The 17,055-nt window shown below is 39.9% G+C and overlaps 1 protein-coding gene across 3 annotated transcripts in view; it reads left to right on the top strand.

The window, feature by feature from the left end:
* The window catches only part of LOC130356506 (amine oxidase [flavin-containing]-like), a 107,771-nt gene that overhangs the window by 79,405 nt on the left and 11,311 nt on the right, over positions 1–17,055 (top strand). For all 3 annotated transcript variants that reach the window (XM_056558170.1, XM_056558169.1, XM_056558171.1), the window contains 6 exons: positions 3,353–3,502; positions 4,455–4,614; positions 7,072–7,168; positions 9,215–9,268; positions 11,529–11,586; positions 15,594–15,691. In XM_056558170.1, coding sequence (XP_056414145.1) covers positions 3,353–3,502; positions 4,455–4,614; positions 7,072–7,168; positions 9,215–9,268; positions 11,529–11,586; positions 15,594–15,691 — 617 coding nt within the window. The remainder of the gene's footprint in view (positions 1–3,352; positions 3,503–4,454; positions 4,615–7,071; positions 7,169–9,214; positions 9,269–11,528; positions 11,587–15,593; positions 15,692–17,055) is intronic.

Raw genomic sequence — 17,055 nt, 5'->3', positions numbered from 1 at the left:
TACCATATAAGTGATTACAGTTACATTTTGGGACTCACAATTACGTCTCTTCTGATCAGCGGCGTCCTCTTTCCTTTTCTTCTCCGTCCGGGTAAGACCGCCATGTGGATCTCTTAACATCTGCAGGAAAAACATGTCAGACTCTGCATATTTTCAGTGCCCTCCCCTCCTCTACACAATCTTTCCATCTATAGGCCCACAAACTGTAATAATGACCTCCTTGGTGTCCTGCACAGTAAAGGTAGGTAGCCAGCTAACCTGGTAGGTAGCCAGGTAACCCCCTCTTTCCCATAGGTATATGCAGAGTTACACCCCCTTCTCTTTCCCATAGGTATATGTAGAGCTACGCTACCCCCCCTCTTTCCCATAGGTATATGCAGATCTAAACCCCCCACCCCCTCTTCCCCATAGGTATATGCAGAGCTACAACCCCCCTCTTTCCCATAGGTATATCTAGGGCTGGGCGGTATATCGGTTCATACCAAATACCGAATTTTTTGGGCTGCACGATATGAATTTTCCCCCATACCGCAATACCGGTTGGGCCTCTCCACCTCGGAATGTATCATCAGCCTAGCACAGCGCTGTCGGGGAACTAATCCTAATTGTTACCCGCCAGCACTGTTCTGCTCCCCCCAATTAATGATCAGCCCAGCGGGGTACTACTCACATATGTCAAACACTGCCTTCCTCCTCTTTGTTGGGGTCCGCCGGGCGCTGGAACTCTATACTGTATGCCAGTGGTCTCCAACCTGCATACCTCCAGATGTTGCAAAACTACAACTCCCAGCATGCCCGGACAGCCAACGACTGGAGGTCCCCAGGTTTGAGACCACTGCTGTACGCTGTATACCTATGCCCGGGCTGCAAAAGATACAGAAAATAAACTTTTAACTCACCCACTCTCCCCCCCTTCCCTATAGGTATATGCAGAGCACCCCCCTTACCCCCCTTCCCTATAGGTTTATGCAGAGCACCCCCCTCTCCCCCCCCTTCCCTATAGGTAAATGCAGAGCACCCCCTCCCTCTCCCCCCTTCCCTACAGGTATATGCAGAGCACCTCCCCTCTCCCCCCTTCCCTATAGGTATATGCAGAGCCACCCCCCTCTCCCCCCCTTCCCTATAGGTATAGGCAGAGCAAAAAAAAAAAAAAAAGGATGCTCACCTGATATCCCATGCAGTGATCTCCTCAGCTGCAGGGCCCGCGTCTTCTCCCCTCCACAGTTCAGGCGCCAGGATGAGTGACGTCACCGGCGCCTGTACTGCGTGCTAAGTGGGGGTGGAGGTCACGTCTCCTCTGTGTAGCTGCAGATGCGGCTCACACAGAGGAGACACCTTCTCCTGTATGTGCGTGTATCGCGCATACAGGAGAATGTAGCGCTGTCTGCTGGGGATCTGGGACGAGTGTCTTGGACCTCAGCAGCGGCGGCGGCGGGTCAGTCCGCCCCTTGCACCCCCCTTGGGAGTGGCACCTGGGACGGGCCGCGCCCCCCCTTGGTACGCCACTGGTTAAAGTACTTTATTTAAATTTTATATTATCCACCTTTAAAAGGACTTCAAGTAGTAACTCTGGAGAACATTTTTATTAGATCCCTGCATTGTCCGTTCCATGGCTATTTTTACAAAAATGTATGAATAAAGTCATCTCCCTTGTTAGCAATGTTTTTTGCCGTAAGCACTGAGTTGACCATCAGAATGTAATGGAAAAATTACCATGGCAACAGATGGACATGACAATGCTGGGTTTAACATATAGATGCAATAACAATAACTATCATGTGCGAAGAAGTGGGACTTCAGGAAACTGCAGCGAGAGCTGCGGTCCCTGCAGGACCTGCTCCAGTGTGGCTGGAACGTCAGGGAGGAGCTGGAGGAGACCAAAAAGAGCTTGAAAAGGCACTTTGAGGAGGAATCCAAGCAAATCATCTTTTGTTCAAAGGTGGAGAACCTGGAGAAGGGTGAGAAGTGTAACTCTTTCTTTTTCAGGAAGCTCCACATAGTCGCCCATACCCCCCACGCCCCCGCCAAACAGCCCACGCCCCTACCCCGATCACAGATTGTATTGTTTTGTTATTCGATCTCTTGTGCTTTTCTATTACTGGATTGAGCGGAGTGTTAGAGTAGCATGATGTGCGATGTATAGCTTAGGGAACCTTTGCTGTGTATTGTACTGTCATGCTTTGTGTGATTGTATTTTATTGTATGACTTGTAATGACTGAACGGACAATAAAGCTCTTTCAATAAAAAAAAAAAATAATAACTATCATTCTTTTCTCTTTATCATTTTAACCATTATATACTATAGCAATATAACAACAGAAGAAAAAAGGAGTTTACACAATGCCACTTGAATAAAATGTAACTTTTATTATAATTGTAATAAAATATAAACCAACTGGATACAAAAAATTGGAGGACCTCAGAGCATAGGCCGAGCAACTATACAGGGAGCATGACACACCGCAGATATTTGGGAGCACTGACAATCTCAAAATGGACTAAGTATAATGTCTCTCCTGTACATTGAGAATACCTTACCTACCCCTCCTCAACATAAAGTGCAGACTGCTACCTAACATGGAGGCGTATGGCATTCTATAATAAGAAAGTGCCTGGCTAGATATACATCTTAGCAATAAAGTGCATAATATTGTCAACAATGTCTGTATAAAGGATTTAAAGTGCTAATGTCTCACCCATTTGTGTGCTGCTCCACTGTCCCCAACGCCGTTTCGTAACCTTTCTCAACGGCCCCCTTGAGAAAGGTTACGAAACGGCGTTGGGGACGGTGGAGCAGCACACAAATGGGTGAGACATTAGCACTTTAAATCCTTTATACAGACATTGTTGACAATATTATGCACTTTATTGCTAAGATGTATATCTAGCCAGGCACTTTCTTATTATAGAATGCCATACGCCTCCATGTTAGGTAGCAGTCTGCACTTTATGTTGAGGAGGGGTAGGTAAGGTATTCTCCATGTACAGGAGAGACATTATACTTAGTCCATTTTGAGATTGTCAGTGCTCCCAAATATCTGCGGTGTGTCATGCTCCCTGTATAGTTGCTCGGCCTATGCTCTGAGGTCCTCCAATTTTTTGTATCCAGTTGGTTCATATTTTATTACAATTATAATAAAAGTTACATTTTATTCAAGTGGCATTGTGTAAACTCCTTTTTTCTTCTGTTGTTATATTGTGATATGAGTTTTCCACTATAAATGAAGGATCATTATAGACACCATGTAGCTAAATATGGCCATTTATTATTTTAGGTGTCAATTTGGATTTCTTTTTTGTTTTTTGGTTAATATATACTATAGCAGTCTACATTTTATTTTGTTTCTTTAGGAGAGAAAATTTGTTGGGGGAGCAGGACAGATAAGTGAAAAGATGGCAGAACGTTTACAAGGTCGAGTTAAACTGCAGAAGCCTGTAATGCGCATAGATCAATCAGCAGAAAATGTTACCATAGAAACTGTTGACCACGAAATATATGAGGTAGGTGATTGCATCTACTCTGTTTATAAACATATTGGACAAAATTTATTATTGTCTTTGAAGTTTTTTCCTTATATTTGGCACATGAAATGTGACGTGTGCCAAAGCCCTTTTTTTTTTTTTTTTTTTATGTGTGTGTGTGTGTGGGGGGGGGGGGGGTAGTTTTGGCTGTAAGCAAAAAGCTACAAACTGCCTTTCCAAAGTCACTTGCAATTTTTACTTTACAGTGGAAACCAATTTATCAAGTACGAATCTCGCACAAAAAGTCTCAAACCCCTCCAAAACACTGCAAATCTATACCAGCCCAGACCTGGCTTACAGGGCTGAATTTAGTCCTATGAAACTATGTATCAAATTGCTCAGCGCCTCCTGCTCTATAACATACTGTTAAACATACTGAGTGATGCAACAGCTTTTATACATTTTCAAAAATAATTTAAACCAAATCTTGCCCAATAAACCAATATTTACATGGCTCTATAGTTTGATTAGAGAGCCCTCAACATATTGGCCCTGATTTACTAAGAGTGGAGTATAGTTTTCTTTGCGGGTTTTAATTCACTACAATTTTTTTCCACAGTATTTACTAAGGTTCCCTTACATTTTCCATTTTTCCCTGCGTTCTCCCTTTTTTTACACATGCTCTGATCTGCCTGGTTTTCCTTAGCTCAAATACACCACATTTTCTGTGGAAACCTTAGAAAATATGTTGAGTTTTTGTGAAAATTACGGCGACACGCCCCCCTGTGTGATGTCCACGCCTACTTTCCACAATGACACGCCCCTTTTCAGGGTTTTCTCAGTAAAATGGAGAATTAGTCAGGTTTTTTCAATTCTGGCGCAAATTCTGGTGCCAGAATTTGGCGCACAACCCGACAAGGCATGTCGGGTTTACAATAATAAATCAGGGCCATTATCGTACTGTGTCTAAACCAGTTTTATTCTATTACAGGCCAAATATGTCATCAGTGCCATTCCACCCACTCTTTGTCTTAAAATTCATTTCAACCCTGGTTTGCCTCCACTAAGGAATCAGCTTATAAATCGTGTTCCAATGGGCTCAGTAATAAAGTGCATGGTTTATTATAAAGAAGCCTTCTGGAGGAAGAAAGGTACAGTATAATATTATTAGACATAAAGGACTGTTCTTATTAGTTCATATGCAACTTCTTTTGTTTTAAATATTTCTTCTCATATATTTTCTCATGTTCTAATTCCTCTTTAAAATATCAGCTATTGCACAATTTTTTATCTAGTTGTATTAAACTTAAACAATACAGCAATAAGCATCTGAAACACCCCCAATGGGAAATGCACATGGCCATATTGCCATAGTTCATTGTTCTGGTATTAGGAGTTGCAGTACAAGACAGCACTGGTATATTCCCATGCTTTTACAGATTCCACATCTTGTAATTCTTCATGAAAGCTGGAGGTCCCCTTACCTGGCTCCGGCTGGCTCCCGGGGTCTTCTGCTCTGGTCTGCGATCGAGCAGACAAGAGCAGAAGATCACCGATAATACTGAGCAGTGCTGTGTCCTATACATAGCATTGCACAGTATTAGCAATCAAAGGATTGCTATAGATGGTCCCCTATGGGGACATAAAAAGTGTAAAAAAGAAAAGTTGAAAAATGTAAAAATAAAAAGTAAAAAAAAGTAAAAAATCCCCTCCCCCAATAAAAATGAAAATTGTCTGTTTTTCCCATTTTACCCCCAAAAAGCGTATTTTTTTTAAAATAAACATATTTGGTATCGCCGCATGTGTAAATATCTGAACTATAAAAATATAATGTTAATGATCCCGAATGGTGAATGGCGTAAACGTAAAAAATAAAAGTCCAAAAATGTTGCTTTTTTTGTCACATTTTATTCAAAAATATTTTTATTTAAAATTATATCAAAGTTTTATATATGCAAATTTTGTATCTAAAAAAGTACAGATGGCGGTGCAAAAAATGACCGCCCTATATACGGAAAAATGAAGAAGTTATAGGTGGTCAAAATAGGGAGATTTTAGATTAATGATTTTGAACAAAAAATTTTAGATTTATATTTTTGTACCGCTTAAAAAAAAAAGTATCTAGCCATGGGTATCATTTTAATCGTATTGACCCACACAATAAAGAACACATGTCATTTTTACCGTAAAGTGTACAGTGTGAAAACAAAACCCTCCAAAGTGTGCAAAATTTTGGTTTTCATTAAAATTTCCTCCCAAAAATAGTTTTTTTGGGGGTTCGCCGTACATTTTATGGTAAAATGAGAGGTTTCATTACAAAGTACAATTGGTCACGCAAAAAACAAGCCTTTATATGGGTCTGTAGATGGAAATATAAAAGTTATGGATTTTAGAAGGCGAGGAGGAAAAAACAAAAAAGCAAAAATAAAATTGGCCTGGTCCTTAAAGGGGTATTCCAGGCCAAAACTTGTTTTTATATATCAATTGGCTCCGGAAAGTTAAACAGACTTGTAAATTACTTCTATAAAAAATCTTAATCCTTCCAATAGTTATTAGCTTATGAAGTTGAGTTGTTGTTTTCTGTCTAACTGCTCAATGATGATGTCACGTGACATCATCATTGAGCAGTTAGACAGAAAACTTCAGAAGCTAATAACTATTGTAAGGATTAAGATTTTTTAATAGAAGTAATTTACAAATCTGTTTAACTTTCCAGAGCCAGTTGATATATATAAAAAAAAGTTTTTTACCTGGAATACCCCTTTAAGGTGAAAATGGGCTTGGTCATTAAGGGGTTAAAAAAAATTTAAAATCTTCCACCAGAGTACCCCTTTCAGGCAAGGGCTTATCAACCTGGATTTTACATAGAGTCTGGGTCTTAATAGACCACAGAATTCATAACAGACCAAGGGGTTTAATTTATTTGTTACCATTGGTAGACATTTAGAGTGTGCTCTCACTTTCAGGTTTTTGATGCAGATTATAAATGGCGGACATCAACTGAATATAGGAAAGGCCGAGACTTCTATATAAAAATCCATTTCTGGCTTTAGCTTGAAATCCTACATACTAAACCTAAACATAATAAAACACCCTTAATGGGGTACTCTGCTGGAAAACATTATTATTTTTTTTTAATAATCAACTGGTGCCAGGAAGTTAAACAGATTTGTAAATTACTTCTATTAAAAAATCTTAATCCTTCCAGTATTTATCAGCTGCTATAGGCTCCACAGGAAGTTATTTTTTTTTTTAATTTCTTTTCTGTCTGACCACAGTGCTCTCTGCTGACATCTCTGTCCATTTTAGGAACTGTACAGGGTAGAAACAAATCCCTATAACAAACCGATCCTGCTCTGGACAGTTCCTAAAATGGACAGAGGTGTCAGAAGAGAGCACTGTGGTCAGGCAGAAAGGAAATTCAAAAGAAAATAACTTCCTGTGGAGCATATCGCAGCTGATAAGTACTGAAAGGATTAAGATTTTTGAATACAAATAATTTACAAATCTGTTTAACTTTCTGGCACCAGTTAATAAAAAAAAATGTTTTCCAGTAGAGTACTCCTTTAAAATACATAGTTAAGTGGTGGTAATTTTTCTCTTTCTAGATTTCTGTGGGAGCATGATTATTGAAGATGAAGAAGCACCAATTGGTTTAACCCTTGATGATACAAAACCTGACGGTACAGTGCCTGCTATAATGGGGTATGTCTTCTTAATTAAGATGAATGTGTCAATTTCATATATTAAGAGGGATATCTTTGACTATGTAGATTACTATCCATATGTAGATTAGGTTTTACATACAATAAAGTTCCAAAATTCCAATGTTAACAACGGCCAGTACTTGTGTGAAAAACTTTGAATATAATTTAGTCAAAAGATTTTCAGGAAAATTAGTGGTATTATATATAGATTTATCCTTAGTCTAGTTATTCAAAATCACCAGCCTTTAAATATGAGTACAAGGCAAATACAGGTCCTTCCAGTTGAAGTTCCAGGGCCCAGTGCTAAACATTTTAAATGTCTAATTTGTCAATCTGTCTATTGTGTCACAGAGGCCTTAGATTCCTTCAGGTACCAGTTCCTAAAAATAACCTGTTAACTCCTAAGGACAATGGACGTATATTAAAGTCCATTACCAGCTCCCGTTATATAAAGCGTACTCAGGAGCTTCAACCCGGAGGGTTCCAGTTGCTATCAGCAACCAAGCCCCGCGGCTAATGCCGGACAACGCTGATCGACAGTCTCGAACAGCCTGATGAGCTAGCCATGATCAACTTTGATTGTGGTGTCTAAAACGGGAGAAAAGTCATCCCATCTAGCTCAGTGGGTTGTTTGAGACTGCCGCGGGGGAAATCGCGGTGTCCAGAACAGTTAAGAGGATGGCAGGAGGGCCCTTAACTGCCTCCCTTACCGTCCGATCTGTCCCTCAATGCTCCAGTCAGGCATGCCAAACTGGAGCAATCGAGCACAGATAACACTGATAAAATGCTATGGCATAGCATTGTTCAGTGTAAGCAAACTAAGGATTGCATGTAATAGTCCCCTATGGGGACTTAGTAAATTGTGTAAAAAAAAAAAAAAGGAAAAAAAATAATAATAAATTGGATTTAACCTCTTCCTTAATAAAAGTTTAAATCACCCCCCTTTTCCCATAAAAGAAATATGTAAACAAAAATGAACAAAAACATGTGGGGTATAATTGTTAGATTTTTACAGTTCAGACATTTACACACATGGGGAAGATTTATCAAAACCTGTCCAGAAGAAAAGTTGCCCATAGCAACCAATCAAATTGTTTCTTTCATTTTGCAGGGGCCTTGTTAAAAATGAAAGAAGCGAGCTGATTGGTTGCTATGGGCAACTGGGCAACTTTTCCTCTGATCAGGTTTTGATAAATCTTCCCCCATGTGTGTAAATGTCCAAACTATAGAAAATATAACATTAATTAAACCGCACGGTCAATGGCGTACATGTAAAAAAATTCAAAAATTGCGTATTTTTGGTCACTTTTTATACACTAATAAATGTATAAAAAGCAATCAAAAAGTCTCATCAAAACAAAAATGGTACCAATAAAAACTTCAGATCACGATGCAAAAAATGAACCTTCACATATCCCCGTTTTCGGAAAAACAAACAAGTTTTAGGGGTCAGAAGAGGACATTTGTAAACATGCAAATTTTCATTCAAATAGCTGTAATTTTTTATAAGAAGTAAACCAAAATAAATCCTGTATAAGTTGGGTATCATTTTAATCGTATGGACCTACAAAATAAAGATAAGGTGTCATTTTTACCAAAAAGTGCACTGTTTAGAGTCAGAAGCCCCCAAAAGTTACAAAATGGCATTTTTTTTTTCTATTTTGCCTAACCTTTGTTTTTGGTTTACCACAGATTTTGTAGATAAATTACTCATGTAATTACAAAGTACAAGTGGTGACAAAAAAACACAGGCCCTCAAAGGGGTCTGTAGGTGGAAAATTGAAAATGTTCTGATTTTTAGAAAGTGAGTTGAAAAATATGAAAGTGCAAAAATGAAAAAACCTGTGGTCCTTAAGGGGTTAATATTCAATACCGTAATAATCCATACAATTATATCCAACCAAAGGGATCATAAACAGAGTGACATCACAACACAGGGATAATACACACCGTAACCTGAGAGTACAGGTAAGATATCCGAGAATGCTTTGAGCAGGGAAACAAATACTAAAGATATTTATCACAATGTTTCATTTAATTGTAGATTCATACTCGCCCGAAAGTCAAGGAAGTTGGCTAATCTTACAAAAGAGGAACGGTAAGAGGTTTATTTTTCTCTTATGTGAGTGTAAAGGTTTCTAGTTCAGGTTTTATATTGCTGTGTATTCAGGGCTCAAGTACTGCAGGAATGTGTGGGAACTGAGTTCCTGCACTTTTTCCACAGCAGGAACACCGTTCCCGTTAGCAGGAACAGCCCATGAGTGGAAATCTTGGGTGAGTTCCCACACTTTTTTTTCCCCCAGGACTTGACCCCTTTGTGTATTGCTTTAAATAGATAGCTCTATTACAAAGTATTTACCTTTGTTGCATTGTCTAATGGTTTTCAAGGTATGTAAATGTAGACAACAACAGTTTTATTTCTCACTTATTTCATAAGAATCTGTAGGGAAAAAATACTTCTATATTGTTACTTTTTATGTTGCAACAATGTAAATTAGAGACAAACCAATGGCTGTAATTCTGCGTAACACTATTTCATCAGTATAATAAAAAAAAACAACTCGTAAAAGCCTCTTATAGTGGAGTAACTTTGCTTGATCAATGAAGCGGGGAGAGATTCCAAGTGCACAAAGAAGATGGATGCTTGCTGGTACTAACTCTTACAGATAATCCATTTCAGACAAGACATCAAAATAAAAATAGCAGAAAAATAGACAAGTTTCAAAAGAGTAACCTCTTTCTTCATCAGGTCCATAGAGAAAAGAGGATATTCTATTAAAATGCATGGTTTGTTTGCTAAATAAATATAAATATATTACTTTAATATTTTGTCTGAAATCGGATATCTGTAAGTACTGGTTAGTGCCAGCAAATTTGGTTTTGTGCTCACAGTGCAACTCTACAAGTTGAGCGCAGTATATACTGTTGATGCTATCCTTGCTTCCTAAAGGAGTTAACATCAATTCCTCCTTTCCTTTTTCTTTGGATCTTAAAGGGGTATTCCAGGCCAAAACTTTTTTTTATATATCAACTGGCTCCGGAAAGTTAAACAGATTTGTAAATTACTTCTATTTAAAAATGTTAATCCTTCCAATAGTTATTAGCTTCTGAAGTTTTCTGTCTAACTGCTCAATGATGATGTCACGTCCCGGGAGCTGTGCATGATGGGAGAATATCCCCATAGGAGCTGGACAGCTCCTGGGACGTGAGTCATCAGAAAGCAGTTAGATAGAAAACAGCAACTCAACTTCAGAAGCTAATAACTATTGGAAGGATTAAGATTTTTTTAATAGAAGTCATTTACAAATCTTCCTCTGACCTTCCAAGGTAGTGTGATTGGTTAAATAGACAATAGGTAACTGGGTCGTACTCCAATAATAATTCAATGGTTATTTATTTAAAATGTATAGTGCATTATACATTTTAAATAAATAACCATTGAATTATTATTGGAGTACGACCCAGTTATCTATTGTCTATTTAACCAATCACACTACCTTGGAAGGTCCGGGCAATATTTTTCTATACATATTTCGTTATTTTTTGCAGCTGTGGTATATTTGCATGCCCTGTTGACCTCAGGTAGGGTTTACACATTAATTGTGAGCTGCACTTGCACCTTTTTTCCTTTTCTTCTAATTTACAAATCTGTTTAACTTTCTGGAGCCAGTTGATATATAAAAAGAAGTTTTGGCCTGGAATACCCCTTGAACTTTGTTAGATGGCATAGGCCTCATTATTTACCTGTCAGCTGCAATTTATGTTTCAAACTGCTGATAGATACTGTTAGATAACTGTTAGGGCAAGGAGATATACGATACCTTTCATATATCTGTCTGTGCTCCCATAACTCTTTTGTGCTAAGTGTGAAAGAAGTGTTCCCAAGCCCCTGAAGTGCTGAGGGCTAGAATGCCTCCTCGTTCCCCCTCTTATCCTTTTCCCTACTTGATTAAAAGTCAACCTGATGCCCTGCACAATTTATATGAACAGCGCAGAATTAAAATTTGGATACAAGGCTCAGCACTGGAAGCCATGCATTAACTGTCAATAAAGCATCGATAGGGATGGGAGCAGAAGAAAGGAGGCGCTCCAGCTCACAGCACTTTGACACTTGGCACCGGGGAATAAAATCATTTTTCTGTGTTATGGAGGCACAGACCGATATGTGACAAATACTATGTGTCTTCTCGTCCTAACAGCTATCTTACAGTGTCAACCATTAGGAACACAATTTTTCAGCTGACAAAATGCAATTATTAGAATGCAAAATATACACTATATTTTATCACAGTAAACATGTATCCAGTTGGAATTACCAATAATGTATTAAATAGAAATGTCCTGCCTTCTTTGCTTAGAAAAAGAAAGATCTGTGAGCTGTATGCAAGAGTATTGGACTCAGAGGAAGCGCTACATGTGAGATGACTTTAATATTTGATTTACGTTTTCATACTGGTACTTAACAAGGGTAAAGTTATTGCAGAGAGACATTCATGATAATTTATATTAACAACAAACATATTGGGTGTATGTTCACAATGGCTTAAATTCTTGTGATAAAGTTTTATAAAATGTTTCCTTGAGGCTAAGCTTCTATTTGTTTTTTTTTTTTTGGGGGGGGGGGGGGGAAACGCCAAGAAAAACGAAAATTCTGCCGCATGGCGTTTTTTTGGCCAAAAAATGCTGCGGCCAGATGTTAGCTGTAAATCAATTATAAATCGCTAAATTCTTATTCCACTTGGCATTTTTCACTTTAGCATTTTTTTTTAATCCTTTTTGAAATTTTGTCACTCTTTTTTGGCGTTTTTCAGCTCCTTGGCGGTCTTCCAAAATTGCAGCATGTTGAGCCACTGGCGATTTTCTTTTGTTAAAATCGTGGCGTTTTTCTCCAATAGAAGTCTATGGGAGAGAAAAATGCCAAGAAAAACGATATGTGAGTTTTAACTTTGGCGTTTTTGCTAGTTTTTTAAATTCTTTTTTGGACTTTAGCAATCCAAAAAAGTGATGGAGATATCTTTTCTAATAAAATTTTGTAGGGTACCATTAAAAAAATAAAATAAAAAAGATACAGTAGTGAAGGAAAAAATTGTATCTAACGAAATGTATCTTTTTTTTATAACCACATTTTTATAAATTTTTAAAACAGAGATCAATTTATGTGGGTGGGGACCTAAAAATGTAGCCGACAATAATAAAAATGTAGTGTGTATGATTTTCACTTTTTTCTTTATTTTTTAATTTTTTTTAGGTAGTACTACTACTCCCACACTGTTCCATGAAGGGAGTAGTAGTACCTGTACTAATTGACAGATCGCCCGTTGCGATCCTCCTGTATAATGTATAGAGGCGGCCGGGCACTCATATTTCTCGCAGAGAGCTGTGATTGGCCAGAGGGTTCCAGCCAATCACAACTCTCTGTGGGAAATAGGAATATGTGTATATATATGTAAGTGCAGGGAACCATAGAAGAGCGGCTGGCCGCATCTATACATTATAAAGGAGGATCACAGTGGGTGTCAGAAGTGAAATCCACTGTGATCTTTCCTTAACTGCAGGTACTACTGCTCCCAACATGGAGCACACTCTGCTCCATGTTGGGAGCTGTAGTACCTGCATTAATAGACAGATTGCAACAGGTGTCAGAAATTACACTCGCTGCAATCTGTCTATTAGTTTGTCTATAGCTCCATGTTGGGAGTAGTAGTGCTTGCAGGTAAGAACAGATCACAGCGGGTATCACTACTGACACCCGATGTGATCGTCCGGTCTATAGCAGAGATGCAGAGTGGCTTTCTCCTGCACTCGCATCTCTGCACTATACTCAGGCCGCAGGAAATTGCACTGGCGTTTTTTCATGCGCTTTTTTCAACCCAAAAAAAAGCAGGACAAATAAACAAGTAGAAATTTAGCCTTAAGGGTTGCCTTCCAAAACTGACTCACCTGTTACAAATGAGTTACATCTTCTGTTGCAGAAAAAATATATATTTTTTTCAAATGGCAAAATTGCCTTAACCCCAATAACAGTGCAAACAGCATGCACTGTTTTGATTCTATCTCTATACTATGCTGGGTCTTGTTATAGATACAAGGACCCCTGGTAATTCTTTTGAATATTGGTATATTGTTTGCAAATGTTTGCAGGATTTTGTAAACTATGTACGGAAAATATATAAGAAAAAAAAGAATAAAAAAAAAAAGGTGTCATTGCAAAGTACAATTGGTTGCACTTAGATGGCCCTGTAGATGGAAATTTAAAAGAGTTAAGTCTCTTAAAAGAGGAGGAGAAAAAAACTTAACAATTATTCGTGTCCACAAGGGCAAAATCTGCGTGTCCTTAGGGGGGTTAATATGTGTTCTATGCCTGTACTTGGCACACTAGTACACCTCAGGACCCCTTTAAGTACCAAAACTATTTTCAATTCTGAAGGGGAGGGGTTGTTTATACATTGACATTGGTCGCATATCACTACAAAACCCCACGTCTGATCCACAGGGGTACAACCATTATAACTCCTACAATCACTAGAATAAATACACTGATCTAAAAATTAAGGGAACACTTAAACAACACAATGTAACTCCAAGTCAATCACACTTCTGTGAAATCACACTGTCCACTCAGGAAGCAACACTAATTGACAATCAATTTCACATCCTGTTGTGCAAATGGAACAGACCACAGGTGAAAATTATAGACAATTAGCAAGACACCCCCAAAAAAGGAGTGGTTCTGCAGGTGGTGATCACAGACCACTTCTCAGTTCCTATGCTTCCTGGCTGATGTTTTGGTCACTTTTTAATGCTGGTGGTGCTTTCTCTAGTGGTAGCATGAGACGGAGTCTACAACCCACACAAGTGGCTCAGGTAGTGCAGCTAATCTGGGATGTCACATCAATGAGAGCTGTGCCAAGAAAGTTTGCTGTGTCTGTCAGTGTAGTTTCTAGAACATGGAGGTGCTACCAGGAGACGTAGAGGAGGCTGAAGTAGGGCAACAACTCAGCAGCAGGACCGCTACCTCCGCCTATGTGCAAGGAGGAGCACTGCCAGAGCCCTACAAAATTACCTCCGGCACACCACTAATGTGCATGTGTCCACTCAAATGGTCAGAAACAGACTCCATGAGGGTGGTATCCACAGGTGGGAATTGTGCTTACAGCCCAACACCGTGCAGAATGTTTGGCATTTGCCAGAGAACACCAAGATTGGCAAATTCGCCACTGGTGCCCTGTGCTCTTCACAGATGAAAGCAGGTTCACACTGAGCACATGTGACAGATGTGACAAAGTCTGGAGACGCTGTGGAAAATGTTCTGCTGCCTGCAACATCCTCCAGCATGACCTGTTTGGCAGTGGGTCAGTAATGGTGTGAGGTGGCATTTCTTTGGGGGGGCCGCACAGCCCTCCATGTGTTTGCCAGAGAGAGCCTGACTGCTATTAGGTACCAAGATGAGATCTGCAGACCCCTTGTGAGACCATATGCTGGTGTGGTTGGCTCTGGGTTCTTCCTAATGCAAGACAATGCTAGACCTCATGTGGCTGGAGTGTGTCAGCAGTTCCTGCCAGAGGAAGGCATTGATGCTATGGACTGGCCCACCCGTTCCCCAGACCTGAATCCAATTGAACACATGAGGGACATCATGTCTCGCTCCATCCACCAACGCCATGTTGCACCACAGACTGTCCAGGAGTTGGCGGATGCTTAAGTCCAGGTCTGGGAGGACATCCCTCAGGAAACTATCTGCCACCTCATTAGGAGCATGTCCAGGCATTGTAGGGAGGTCATACGGACATGTGGAGGCCACACACACTACTGAGCCTCATTTTGACTTGTTTTAAGGACATTACATCAAACTTGTATCAGCCTGTAGTGTGATTTTCCACTTTGATTTTGGGTGTGACTCCATATCTAGACCCCGATGTGTTGATAAATTTGATTTCCATTGATAATTTATGTGTGATTTTGTTGTCAGCACATTCTACTATGTAAAGATGAAAGTATTTCATACGATTAGTTCATTCATTCAGATCTAGGATGTGTTATCTTAGTGTTCCCTTTATTTTTTTGAGCAGTGTACATTAGGACCAAGCGCCATGCCATCCTGTCTCCTGACCTGCTTTTCGCAGGTAGCCAAAGCAATTGACCCTTTTATATTGGATATTGATAGCTTATCTTACAATATGCTACCAATGTCTATGGTGGATTAACCCGTACATGTTTTACATCAAATTTATTTTAAAACCAAACATATCTGAAAGTATGTCATTATTATGCAACTTATACTTACACCTGGAGTGGAGTTTTCCTTTACTCTCCTGATTGTACCAAATTTCAATTTCAAGTCCTTTTAGCCATTGTTTAGTTACTTGCTAAGACAAAAATACAGGAGGGCATCAATAATTTAATAACTGTATATCTACCAACAGCCCGTGCATTATGAAGAAAAGAATTGGTGTGAGGAACAGTATTCTGGGGGTTGTTATACAGCTTATTTTCCACCAGGAATCCTGACTCAGTTTGGAAGGTAAATGAAAAAGAAACTTTTTATTCCTTGATTTGTACTCTTGCTAATGCATTTACCTTAGAGCCTAATAGGCCACATCACAAGAAAGTCCGTTCTTAATCTCCAGAAACAAACATGGAATAGTAATGCAGCAATAAAGTACATGAGAGGCACTCACCGCTATTTGTGAATTAACGTCATTGATCAGTGTTATCACCGCTAGACCGCTCGTGCCTGGATCTCAGGCACAGAGCAATCATTCGGCGATCGGACACACAGGAGGCAGGTAGGGATCCTCCTGGTGTCCTGCAAGCTGTTCGGGACGCCGCAATTTCACCGCGGCGATCCCGAACAGCCCGACGGAGCTGCTGGGATGCTTTCGGTTTCACCTCAGACGTGGTGGTCAACTTTCATCGCCGCATCTGAAGGATTAATACTGGGCATCAACCCGATTGGTTTTGTCCGGTATTAGCCATGGGTCCTGGCCGTTGATGAACACGCATCATATCGGGTCAGTTCCAGTGGCCAACGCGTGGCCCTGGGTTATATTGCGGGAGCCGGTGCAGGACGTAAATATATGTGTTAAGGCGTTAAAGTGTGACTTTCACTTATTGGCATCCATGAGCCTTTCTTACTTGAGCTTTATACAAACTTGAGCTTCAGTCCAATTGTTGAAACAGAAAAAATGTATCACTACTATACAATAAGTAAGTGTGTTATGGTTCCTATGTGATGCCTTATTTTATAGGATATTTTTTGTTCCCCATGTGCAGTGTAATAAAAAGAGAGTGAGAGATAGAGAGAGAGAGAGAGGGGGGGGAGAGGGGGAGGGAGCGATAGATGTGTGTGAGTTAAGGCAGTCTTATAAGTCGCTAGTCTAATAAGGACAAAATTAAAAAATTAGTGTTATGAGTCCTCTATTTGGGTAAAAGTTGGCAAGTTTTTAATGTCCATTGCAACAGCCGCGCTCCGGCCAGACATGCTGTGCAAATTATGCAGGACTGGTACTGCTTTCTTCGCAAAGAAATGATGGCTTGGGACTCTCCACCTAAGCTCGGCACAAGCCATCTCTGAAAGGTGCAGAGTCCACCACTTGAAAAGGGAGGGGCGCATACTGCTGTCTCTTGGACATGGCTTCGCCGATGGATTGTTGGCGGAATGACTGACTCGAAATAGGAGGAGCAGGAGCATCTGGAGCGACAGGAGATGGGTATGACACACAGCTTCCTTCGCCTGAGGTGGTGGAGCTTTGGCTGGCTGAAACAGGGAGCGGCATGCCACTGTGTGACGCAGCAGGCTGGACCACCACATTGGAGCAACGGTTCTCCCAGGCCGATTTTTGGTGATGCTGCATATGTTGACGCAGGGCCGTGGTGCCAACATTG

Source organism: Hyla sarda, chromosome 2, assembly GCF_029499605.1.
Source record: "Hyla sarda isolate aHylSar1 chromosome 2, aHylSar1.hap1, whole genome shotgun sequence".
Classification (NCBI taxonomy): Eukaryota; Metazoa; Chordata; class Amphibia; order Anura; family Hylidae; genus Hyla; species Hyla sarda.
This window is presented reverse-complemented; position numbering and strand designations above follow the sequence as displayed.